A 12,900-nucleotide genomic window follows, 5' to 3' on the forward strand; every position below is an offset into this window, starting at 1 on the left:
CTATTTAATTTCTTTAACAAGGGACCATTTAAAATCTTATTTGGCAGTAGCAGGGGCTCATTATGTTACAAATTCACTAATATAAGCAGCAATACAATATTTATATTCATGGTTTAGACAAAGATCAACTCATGCAGCTTTGCCCACATTAGGAAGTGAATGATCATGCTACTTCACAAAATCAATCGATTTAGAATTTGTTAGCTGGACTCCATTATACCTTAATACTCTCATCCCATCAAACTGTTTTAGCGAAGAGTGTAAGCAGTATGTTTAAACACACCAATGCACCAGAGATCCTTCAGGACATTAGTATTAGTGACAAAGACACACACACACAAAAAAAAACAACTTTAACAATTCAGAATTGCAAAGCACTGTCACTAATAACCAATTCTAAGTAAAACAAAAACACATGAACTAAAACCTCAGAATTCATAGAAAGCAAATTTATAGTTAATCTCCAACTAAAATCTTTTAACCAGCTTTTTACACTCAAATGTCTTAGTTTTTCAAATAAATAAAAAAATTAGATATCTTCAGCATTTTAAAAATAGGTTTATTAAGTGAAAATGTCACAAATTTTCCAACAACTGTACAAGAAAAAGTGGTACATGAAAGTTACAAGAGCGTGTAGTCTTGGACTAGAAACCACTCCATGTACTATCTTGAACTTGCAAAATGTGATCCCACTTCTTTGGTTTCAAGCCTAGGTTACCCTTTATGTCTGGAAGCCAGGCACATTTATCAGGAATTACAGGTGCCTACATTTATAAAAGTAGGCAATATGCACTAAGCACAAATTTATACAGATCTAAGAAATTAATGACTTCTAATAACAGTGATGCCTTGATAGCTGGTGGGCAAAACTAAACATTATCTAGTTCTGGATTTGTTTTTAAAGCTCTAAACAATGGTAACTGAAGAAAGATTTATCTATGCATTAAAAATTCTACTAAGTCTGTAGAAACTTCTGGAAAAGTGAAACCAAACGTATAGAAAAAAATCTAACGCTGGTCTCACACGGCCATGCAGATGGGATATTTCTAACTGCACTTCACCTTGTTTACAAAAAAAATTATCTTAAAACTCAAAGTATTTTGACAAAAAAATAAAACTGCAGTAATTTCTCCATGCTTGGAGTTAATGAAGTATTGAGTCATCTACCATTAGCTATATATAGTCTAATTAAAACTAATGAGGATAAACAATTGAATCTACCTGATATAAATTAAAATGAAAATACAAAGACAAAATACCCAATGACTACAAAATCAAGTTGTGTCAGACGTCAGAAGTCCTTTATATAAAAATATTTCAGATAGTAAGGTCCAGTTTAGTAGCTATAGATATAAAGCAGAACAGAAATAATTGGGATTTATACAGTCTTGGAATACAAGATGCCAAACACTTATGAAATTTTCAAGACTGAGCACTGAAGATCTAAAAACAGTGCATTTTTTTGACTTGTACCATGGGAACAGTACTTTATTTTAACCTCATTACCAAATACATTTCTTTAAACTGGAGATGAAAAACAATGCACATTCATAAATGAAATAAGACAAAATATTAACTTTATTGAAAAGAGCTGAAAGGAAAAGGAGGAAAGACAAACATAGTAAGCACATTCAACACACACTTTGTCAACAGCATTACATCTTTTAACAAATTTTAGCCCCTTTAACATCCATTGAGACATCCAATAATTCTGCTTATCTGTATTATATGGAGCTCTGTTGCTGTGAAGAATACAGCTGATGCAGAGGAGATGACAAGTAGTTTGTACACATCCAAGTATTCACTGAATACCACTTTATATATGTAGTCCCAGAAGATTCAAATGATTCCAGAATATTCAGTCTTTTGGGAGAGGTCGTCTAAATAACAGAATGTGTGGCTCTGTAGGAGAGAAGGATTTAAAAAAAAAAAAAAGTTAAAAAAAAGTTCTCTCTAAATAAAGGAATGATTTTTAAAAAAAAATATTGACTAGAAGTTAAACAACTTTCCCTCAAGAAAACACTGAATCCATTTAAAAATTGCAACAAAACAAACAGTGAATTATACAGTATGTTTCTAAACTTTAAGTTGTTTCAAGTAATTTATGTACAGAAAATGAAAACTAGCTTTAGATAAGAAATCCAAATACTAAGTGAACACCAAGATCGATTAGTCCTCAGTCTATAAAATGACAGCAGTTAAAATGAAGCTAGCAAAAGTAACATTTCAAAATGAACAGAGAGAGAGAGAGAGAAAAGAGAGAGAAACCTGTACACTAGGGAATTAGGGACAAATCAAATCTTATAAAGAATATGGATGACAAGAATTCAAGCTTAACTAGGGCCAAATTAATTTTCCATGATTCATTACATAATTTATCACAATGGATCAATTGTATACACTATAGACTCAAAATGTGTTAGTATGAATAGATTATTTGATTAGTCCACTGATGGCAAATGTTTTGGGCTTAGCATGTCAAAAACTCTGAAAATTCCTAACGACTCTTTAGGGCAAGCCACCCACCAAATTTACAAATTATCGATTTGAGTCAAAGGAAAGTGGTGAAGTTATCAGAACTTTATTCATACAACTTTATACTTTGTGTGCAGTTGGTCAAAATGTTAATGGCATCAAGACAGCTTTAGGCTAGGAAAGCAAATAAAAGGCTTAATACTCAAAATATGGTATGTCAGTTATGTGTCAACATTCCTCTGAGAAGCTGTGGCATTCATACAGGCTATTCACTTATACCGTGCAAGCTATAAGTACTTTTAGGTTTGCAAGAAATCAGGAAGCAAAACATCACAAGAAACTAAGCAGACCTGAGACTTATACAGCATAGGTTGTTCAAGGCATAGTGAATTCTAGCTTAAAAAAACCTAAAGTGACTAAAACAGCAACTTGGCATTTTTCAGCCCGTTTAAAACGTTAAGGTGCAAAATAGAAAGGGTACCTAACTGAAGTGTGTTCCTTATAATTGCGATTTAGTCATTTTAAATGGATGCGATAAAAAAAAACTGCCAATTTAAAACTTTCTTTCAAAACGTGTGTATTAAAGTGTTTAAGAGGCCAAATGGCAGTACCCATACTGCAGGTGCATCACTCACAAACACTGAAATTATTCCATGCAGCAAGGAGAACAGGTCACCTCTGACCCCCAGTCAACTGGAAAATGCTTGCATCTAAGGTAAACACTAAGGCACGTAACCTGCCTTAAGGAGCACAAGACTCCTTCAGAAATGGAGAGAGGGAAAAAAAAATACCTTTAACCCGATTTCATACACCTTAACGTGTTTGAGGATAGAATCAATCCACAAGGTCTATTGCCTACTGTTAAATATGGGAAGGAATGCATGAGTTATGTACTTCTTAGTGCTAGAAAAAATGCAAACAAGCAGAACAGAACAGTTCTAAGCACAAACGTGAACCAAAGCACAGAATATCTAGATAACCTTTCTGAGGGACAAACAAAGGCACAAGACCCCTGCAAACAGCCCAAACCCACCAAAAATGGAACCCAAAGTCACTATTCCTTGACTGCCATACCAATATTCAAATACAAAATTAACCAAAAATGCTTAGCCATACTAGGGAATAATTTGATTAGTGGCACAAACTTTAAAGACATATTGTAGCTCTACTAAAAAGGTCACCCTGTAACTAACTGTAATGCTGTGTGTTTTGAAAAGAGCCATGTACTCTTGACAGCTACTGTGAACTATTGGCTACAAAATGCTGAAGGTAGAGAAAACACTGACAACTCCACAAAGATTTGTCTCAAATACCATCATAACATTCACTGTGCAAAACAAACACACTGATGCCTGAACTAATATTTGAAGAAAAATTCATCATCCTGTAGTCCCCCACCCCGAGTGCGAGAGAGAGAGAAATTGGTTGGGATGACACTATAAGCAATGTTTGCACAAAAGGCTTTAGGTGAAAATTGCTTTTTTTCAGCAAGACAGAAACCACATGTATCAATATATTAAATGTTTATTGGAATGGAATTTCATGTCTTAGAATGACCAGATCACAGACCAACGTAAATTTGGTGACCAAGCATGATTACATAAGGCATCCAAGCAATCAAGAGCAGTTTTAAGCAATACTGTAATGTATAATTCGGAAAACATTCTCAAAATATGTAGGATGCATCTTGTTCCTGTCATAACTGCTAATTTGGGACAGCAACTAACATTTAAAGATTGTCTTGCAAAAGTAAATTTCGTAAACTTTGAATAACATAGAAACTCCATTACATTACACTATTGCTTTAGTCTGACTCAACTGTAATATTTAAGTGGATAAGGTAAGTCTTTAAGGTAGTTTGCAAGAAAAAAAGTCAATTACTGGTTTATTCGCCATTCTATCCAGATGTGCAATCCCAGTTTTCTTCATCTATGAGCAAAAATATCACTTTGGTATTGCGGATGTACAACCAAAAATATAACAGCACCCATGGTATTGAGACATCTAGAACACAGCTTTTAGGCAAAATTGCGTAAAGTCCTTGCCAAATATCAATTACAGGTAATTTGATGAACATCTTGCGTTTTCTTAAAAACAAGGCTAACAAAGTGGATTTTTCACTCAGTTTCTCTTAATTTTGGCAAAGGTTAAAGAAATAAAGCACTTTGCCATTGTTGTAATTTACAGTATTGCTGCCAAAACATTAGTCCTTCAACAACACTGTATTGGTTTACATCTCCCAGAACAAGGTTATAAATATTTTAAAACACTGAGGCATTACAATAATGCTTTACTATGTTTCAAAGTGATGCCAAACAGTAAACAAATATGTAAAAGAAAAAAATTATTAAAATAGTCACCAACATGTGTATTTCATTATATATTTAAAATATTTCTTGCAAACACTTTACATTCTAAACATTTTATTTAATCATTCTCAAACTGCTTTTCCCAGTCAGTTTCTGGGGACCCATGCCCTTTTCTAGCATTCAGGTCTAAGGCAACGATCAATCCAAATACAAGTTACACTAACAAGAAAAATTAGGGTTTACAACCTAACAGGTACCCTTTGGGATTGTAATGCAAGTCAAAAATTATACTCACTGCAAATAACATCCATATATTTACTAAAAGTTAAAAATACATAACTAGACAGTACCTGGTTCATGAATCATGTAATGCACCCAGCCTAGACTCTGCTGAACACCCAGTCTTCTCCATTCTTCTTCAGACATTAGGTGAGTTTTGGGCACCTGTTTTGCAAGTTCCTTTGGTAACATAACATGCCTGTTGGTTCAAAAAATAATGTTTTTAAATACTTTCATCTTACCAAAACTTCATCATTAAAATGTGTATTACTAAACTTACAACCTATTCCATGCAATCCAAAAATAAGTTAGTGGCGCTTGTATCGGTTTTTCTTTTACCTCTCAATAGCTGAATTGTTGTCTTCGTTTTTTAAAAAAGAGACCAAACTTATGTATGGTATTTAAGTTGTATAATGTAATTTAAGCACAACCTCTCTTGTACCTCAATCAGTGTCAAAATGCAACATTAAAATTGTTTGAGTCAAAATTTTAGTTCATGTTCTTTCTTAATTGAATCATTTATCCTACTCCCAGTTTAAAATGACAGGTCTCTGAAAACACCAGAATTTGCATGGAAATAGCAGTGTAGACCGACAATACAGTATGTGAATATTTAAATTGTGCGAATTATCAAATGTGACAAACACAAATGGATGCCTATATCCATGCCCCAAGGCGTTTAATTTTTATTTGGCTCAGCAAATGATTGGCAGCAAACAATCTTAAACATGCCAAGTTTTCTTACATTTCCCTACCCGCAACAACCATCTAGTTCTGTACTATCAGTTTTCTATTTAACTTTTGGCATACAGCTTCAGAAATAAAACTGAGCAGTGTCCCTTTCCAAATCGCATACCGCATCCATCGCATCGTCCAAGCTTGCTTAAATTTGGGTAGGGTCACAGGGAACCTATCCAAGCAAGCATATGGCACAAAGAAACAGTCATCCCTGGGTAGGGTGCCAGTCTACAGCAGGGTGAACGAACACACAAACACCCATACACTAAGACAGTGGTTTCCAAACCTCTGTGTCCTAGGGACCCCCAGGGCTGCAGGCTTTTGTTCCAAGCAATGTCCATTTTTAATAGGTCTAAAAACATAATTAAATGCTCTTTCCCAGTTTCTATTTTTTGGGGTTAATGAAGAAATTACAAAAGTGTATTAATACATTAACAAAAATTAAGCAGTTATATGTGGATAATGCATTGTTTTTTTCTTTATGTTCCTCCTAATTTGCTCTCTGCCTTTCCATTATTGACTAATTAGTTGGTCTGACTCTGAAGCAGTTGCAGCCTTTCATCATTTAGTGTTGATCACATTGTCTGCTTTGCTTGTTTTTAATTGTTACAATTCGGATACAATGATGTAAGCAGACAACACAGAATAAGGGAAGAATATTGGAAAACAAAAAGTTAAGCATTTAAAGCTATAGCAAAAAAACATTTCGAAATGTCTTTGAATGTTAAAAAAAACAACTATCATACTGCTGTACTTTTCTGAATACAGAATGAGGGAGGAAAAAACAAAACAATCATTTATCTAAATGAGATCAATTACTATCGCTTATTGTGAATCCGGTTGAAACAAAAACCTGCAGCCACTGGGGGCCAAGTTTGGGAACCACGGCACTGAAGTGTTGCTGCATGTGTCCGCGCCAGTTTAGCATCATCAGTCCACTTAACTTACATGCCTCTGGACTATGGGAAGAACAAGCAAACTCCATGTAGAAAGGACACAGGATGCGAACAGTGTTGCCACTAACTTTTAGGAAAAACATTGACCATGTAACCAAATAAATACAGAAAAACAGATGTTTAATAGGGTGTACAAGGAATGTTCTAATTAAATATAACAGCAGCACGTCTGCCAAATAAATCCAAGTGTCAAAAAACTATAATATTCCTGATAAGAAAGAAATATCATTTTCAAGTTTGGGAGCAGAACATTAAACAGGACTCGTCCTCACTCAAATCAACAACTTTAACTTTTCCTGTTTGTACTTTTTCAGTTTCTCACAACATCGTTTATGGCACCATCTTTCTTTAACATCCTCAATGGCAGACTTTGGTGGCTTCCACATGTAGCAGTTAATATTTAATGACCTCTTTTGCTATTAGCACATGACTGACTGACATTAAGGCATGTGCACTATGCAGGATGTGATGTCAAGGCACATGCTGCCAATCACAATCACCAAGTTAATTTGGTTATGCACAAACTAGTAATATAGGGCGGCACGGTGGCGCTGCTGCCTCGCAGTTAGGAGACCTGGGTTCACTTCCCGGGTCATCCCTGCGTGGAGTTTGCATATTCTCCCCGTGTCTATGTGGGTTTTCTCCCATGGTCCAAAGACATGCAGGTTAGGTGCATTGGCAATTCTAAATTGTCCCTAGTGTGTGCTTGGTGTGTGACTGTGTGTGCATCCTGCAGTGGGCTGGCGCCCTGCCCGGGGTTTGTTTCCTACCTTGCGCCCTGTGTTGGCTGGAATTAGCTCCAGCAGACCCCGTGACCCTGTAGTTAGGATATAGCGGGTTGGATAATGGATGGATGGACAAACTAGTAATTACATTTTTACAGATGGGCAGAGTTGACGTGCTTTTGTTAAGACGTATGAAACAAATTTATGTACACAAGAAACTGTAGTTCAAGAACTGTCCTAAAAGAAACATGATTGTGATGAAAAAACAGACACGGGTGACAAAAACATAGAAAAAGACAGGAACAGAAAAACAGTTCTAGGAGAGCGAAAAAAAAAAAAAACAGGGGTGGGAACACTGGATGCAAACTTTGGCATCCTTGTTGTGAGGCAGATTACTGCACCAACCTCCAGTAGCACATTGGAAATTAATTTCATTCCAACACATGGCATCGATTGTTTTTGCTTTCAATACTCATGGTATGAGGGGTTTAGAATTCACAGAATATACAAAAATCGACCAGAAATATACCCTGGCACACAAATATTTGCATTTTTAAACACTATATTACACTGGTGGTGGTCACTGCAGGTATACTTTTCTATAATTTGCATCAATGCTCACAGTTACCTTTAGCAGCTCTATAACATATCAAACTTCACGTATACTTTAAGCGATTTGTCACTTCAACACCCGATTTTTTCCTAATCCACTTTTGGGGATACTACTGCAATACTCCAATTTCCTGAATCTCGACCTAAACCACCCAATTAACTGTAATATGCAAATTTACAATTGGTATGTCAAAGCAAGATCTCCAAATGATTGAGCGCTTTGACGAAGGTCCCATTTTACAATTTAAGTTATACTGGCTTCACATTTTCTAGCATTATGACATCACGTACTTTGCTGCCTAAAGCCTAGATTATTTAAGGAGGATCAAACATAACATTGCTTGTGCTTACTAGATGCCCAAGATACTGGGTTCTTCAGAGAAAGGATGACAGTACAAATTGTCAGGTTCAAGATGTTAATCAACAGAATTATAATTTAAAATACTCCAGACATTGCAGGAATACATGACGACACCAGTACCCAAACTGTATTACTCATTGCCAGCCCCAGGAAATAAGTGACTTTTCTGATCAAAATCCAGGACTGCCAATTCAATGCACTTCATGTCATTTTTCGCATTAGGATGCCACGAATAAAAAAAAAAAAAAAAAACTTGAATCGAAACAGTAAGTGAAGGCCACATGCTTCCGATTGTGTGAGCGCGTCTGTTTGAAGAGGATCATCTATAAAACAAATATTGTCGAGAGGGGATCACAGTTCGACGGAGGCTGCCTTATGAACAAATTAAGGTCACGGAAGCCTGGGGCACAGCCAGCTGCGATTCGAGAAAATTCCGAAAGGAAAAAACGCACTAACAGCTTGTAAAAACACTTCTATAACAATGAACACTAATTATGTGACCAGTGGAGAGAAATAACTCATAATTAGCACGTAATGTTTCATCACTTATAAACAATTCAAACAAAACTCTAAATATAAAGTCAAAACTCTTAGCAGAAAAAGTATTTAACTACACAAAAGTGGAGATAAAACCAAGAAAAACGGCACGAAACGACATGCGACCTTTCTGTTACCTTTTCTTTTACACTACGTCAGAAAAAAAAGTTACCTGTATTCATAGAGATCGTCGGAATATTTGTCCGAATAATAGATCTGTTTGTGAGACATGGCTGTCGAAATACCACTGAAACAGCAGCTTACTTTATACACAAACACAAAAAATAGGTTTATGAAAACGACCACCTCCACCTCACGAGCCACTTTCTTCTAACTGCCGAGTGCCGATAACTTCTGCAGCATGTGAACAGAGCAGCAAATTCAACTTGGGAAACAAGCTACTGATTGGGAGAAAGTAGGGCACGTGACAGCACCAGTAGCAACACGCGAAGGCTCACGGGGAAGCTGCTGCACATGTGGCTTATTTTCGCACTGGAAACATAATTTCGTCTTTATATGAGTAGACATAAGCTCGAATTTGATGTTCTTTATAGAAATGTCGTTCTGTACATTTGATTTTTTCAGCTGCACATTCTAGATGAATTATCGTATCCACGGAGTTCTGGTAGTAGAGCAGGCTTCCGCAGCAGCAGCCCCTCCTCTTGAGTTCCGCAAATTGTCCAAAATAGAGCCGAGGAAAGTCATTAAACAGTGGGGGGTGATTGTGGAAAAACTTCATGCTAGCTCAATACGTGTGAATTTGATATGTAAGTGTCACACAATGGAGCTGCGATCACCGTCCGTGTGTAAGCGTTATACAATGAAATACTTTGACCTAAAAGGCGCTGTAGGCTACAGGTGGCTGTCGCTTACATTTTAGCGGTAAACGGAAGTGATGTCAACATGGCGACATTTAACAAGGAAATTAAAAATTTCTTTTAAATAAATCACCGTCCGTTGCTAATGTCAAAAATAGGCAGGCAGTCTTGAGGAATCTATGCAATTCTTAAAGTCGTACCTCTAAATAAATTTCTGTAATTGTAACAAATTCTTTTTTTATTTCCTATCTCATACTAAACAGTGTACTTTAGGTGATGGCACAATTTATTAGTATTGTTAAATAATATATACAGTATATGTAATTGAGCTAAGTCATCAGTCAGTCATTGTCCAACCCGCTATATCCAAACACAGGGTCACGAGGGTCTGCTGGAGCCAATCCCAGCCTACACAGGGTGCAAGGCAGGAACAAAGCCCGGGCAGGACACCAGACCACCACAGGGCATAAACACACACACACACCAAGCACGCACTAGGGACAATTCAAGATCGCCAATGCACCTAACCTGCATGTCCTTGGACTGTGGGAGGAAACTGGAGCACCCGGAGGAAAATAATTCTAATAATAATATAATGTATACAATTGAGAAAAAAAAACAGATTTACACGTTTGGATCTCCCCAGAACACGATTTGACAGCTGTCAAAGTGATGTTTGTCATGTATGTATATTGCGATAGTCATTTTTATTGACAAAATTATACCAGTAGGCTTTGCTCTGCAGAAATTATGATTTTTCACTTTTTGCGGACACCTGCCCCAACTCCAGGTTAGCAAAGAAATCATAATATAAATTCTTTCAACAAGATGTGATTCTTCAATTTCTTTCCACGTTTTTACTGCCTAAAGTTCAGCTTTATATAGGAAAAGTCAGGGTGACCACTTTTTCTTAAATATGTCCTCTTTTGGATGCCTAAAGTATCTTTCCGGCCGGGATTCATTGAATTCTTAAGATTGTCTAGGATTTTGTATTGCCTGTCACACAGGCTGGATAGTGTTATTAAAAGAAAATACTGTTATGTAATGCTAGCAGATGTTTTGAACTTACACAATAACTTGATGTACAGTATTGCTAGAAAACGCTAAAAGGTTTGTTCAGAGAAAAGCATGCATAGCAGTTTGAACTGCATTACGCCTGAGCAAACAACATAACCAAAGTACAAAAGATGCACCAGTAAAGCATCAGTTTAATGAAACAGACCTGGTAGCAAGCATATAAGGGCCCAAACTGTGTATTATATGAGCTAAAATATTGCTTCACCAATCTGTGCACCCAAGGATTGTATGGGGTCTGCTGTTACTGATTGCCTGGTAATGGTGTGCTGGGAGTTAGCAAAAACGCAGGTCATTTAGGGTTTTCCAAAGGACTTGGCTGAGTACCCCGATATAGGTAACATGCACCGAAGCTTAAAGCAATCATATAAAATGAAAAATATATTAAATCACATATTTGTCTGACACCTTTATCCAAGGCAACTTACAACAACTGAGATACAGTTGGTTACTTTTCTTGTTTTTCAATTGGAGCACAGGCAGGTGAAGTGACTTGCTCATGGTAACACAATGCCAGCAGTGGGATTTAACCGCACAACCTCAGTGTTTAACGTCCAGTGCCTTAACCAATAAGTCACACTGCTAGCTTAAAGCCAGGAATTTATTCTAAGAACATCAAAATATTTTTTTACATTTTACTTTTGTCAAATTTAGAATGACATTTAAATTATACCAATATATATATATATATATATATATATATATATATATATATATATATATATATATATATATATTGTAACAAGATGAGACTTCAGACATGGGAAAGGTTTGGGGCAGCCACCCGTATAATATGTTCCTTGCTGCAAAAGTAAAGAATTGTAAGACCAGAGTAGTTTATAAGACTGAGTCCAAAACAGAACTGAACTCCAGAGGAAGGGAGTGAGGCTTTATAGGAGGTCTAGGGTAGTGATGGGAACTCTGGCTCTTTTCAAAGCTTCGGCTCTTTTGGATCGGCTCCCTTTAAAGAGACGGCTCTTACGGCTCCCGAATGGCTCTTCGTTTAGTATCACTTGGATGCTTATATTTTAGCCTAATTAAGCAATTATGAATGGTTTGTGTATAAGCAATTTCTTATTCATTGTTTTCAGACATTAACGTATTTTTATGCATTTTTTCATTACAATAAATACACAGTTACTATTGTTTAACATTTTAATAAAAGCTTTAAATGAACAACTTAACACAAAACCACAGCAAACACAGCAAACAAATTAAATAAAGGCCCAACTCAACAACAACACAACACTATGACTCTTTGAATAAAAGTTTTTAGGCCAGGTTGGCATTCTGAAATGCCAGATGCCTCAGCTTAGATGGGCTGATGCGATTTCTCCTCTCCGTGATTATTTGTCCTGTTTTTGAGAAGACTCTTTCTGAGGGGACCGATGTAGCGACAATGCAAAGTCTTCCTACCATTACCTTAACCAGGCATGGGTAGACTGCAGCCTTGGCCTCCCACCAACTCAGTGGGTCTTCGGATCTTTGGATGAGGTGCTCCTCAAGATAGGACCTCAACTCCAGCATAGCATCAGCTGTGGGATTTCTCCTTGCAGTGTCTCCTGTTACTCTTTCGTCAAAGAGCCTCCACATCGCAGAAGCTTGTGGTTCCTGTGAACATGCCCCTGCTCCAATTTCTTCCTCTTGGCCCTCTGATGGAGGAGCAGACAGGCTGCTGGGGTTGCATCTTGCTGCTGCTGCACTTATTCTTCGAAATGCCTCATCCACAGCTCTGTTGTCATTAAATGCTACCTTTTTTCCAGAGCAGTGGTTTCTGAAAGCACAGTGTTGTACTCCACCCTCAGATATATAGTTATTGAATAATTGTTTGGGACAAAGTTTTTCTGCTAGGGAGAACATACATGGGGTTTAAGGCCTGTACAAAAGTTGTAAATCCTCTGTCTTCCACAATGGAAAATGGTTAAAAGTCGCTAGCTATCATTTTAGCCAGCTCCTCATCGACACTTATTTGTTTGTTTGGCGTCATTTGTTTTGGAATAAATGTGCTTATTTTGG

At 36.8% G+C, this 12,900-nt stretch overlaps 3 protein-coding genes across 5 annotated transcripts in view; 1 reads left to right on the plus strand and 2 right to left on the minus strand.

Moving 5' to 3' along the window:
- The window catches only part of LOC127525815 (cyclin-dependent kinases regulatory subunit 2), a 141,878-nt gene extending 132,474 nt beyond the window's left edge, over nt 1-9,404 (minus strand). The window contains exon 1 of one of the 2 annotated variants that reach the window (XM_051929731.1): nt 9,305-9,404. The gene's annotated coding sequence lies outside the window, so the exon portion shown is untranslated. Of the gene's footprint in view, nt 1-9,267 lie in introns of both variants that reach the window. The other variant, XM_051929732.1, reaches the window with a different exon arrangement.
- Nucleotides 1-12,900, plus strand: part of shc3 (SHC (Src homology 2 domain containing) transforming protein 3) — a 267,622-nt gene that overhangs the window by 107,765 nt on the left and 146,957 nt on the right. The gene's annotated exons all lie outside the window — the stretch shown is intronic.
- Nucleotides 1,358-9,306, minus strand: zgc:86839 (Cyclin-dependent kinases regulatory subunit 2-like). The gene is made up of 3 exons (XM_051929730.1): nt 9,165-9,306; nt 5,135-5,262; nt 1,358-1,902 (listed from the first exon to the last, which is right to left on the minus strand). The coding sequence occupies exons 1-3, from the start codon at nt 9,221-9,223 to the stop codon at nt 1,859-1,861; spliced, it is 231 nt and encodes a 76-aa protein (XP_051785690.1). The 5' UTR covers nt 9,224-9,306; the 3' UTR covers nt 1,358-1,858.

This window comes from Erpetoichthys calabaricus, chromosome 7, assembly GCF_900747795.2.
Source record: "Erpetoichthys calabaricus chromosome 7, fErpCal1.3, whole genome shotgun sequence".
NCBI lineage: Eukaryota > Metazoa > Chordata > Cladistia > Polypteriformes > Polypteridae > Erpetoichthys > Erpetoichthys calabaricus.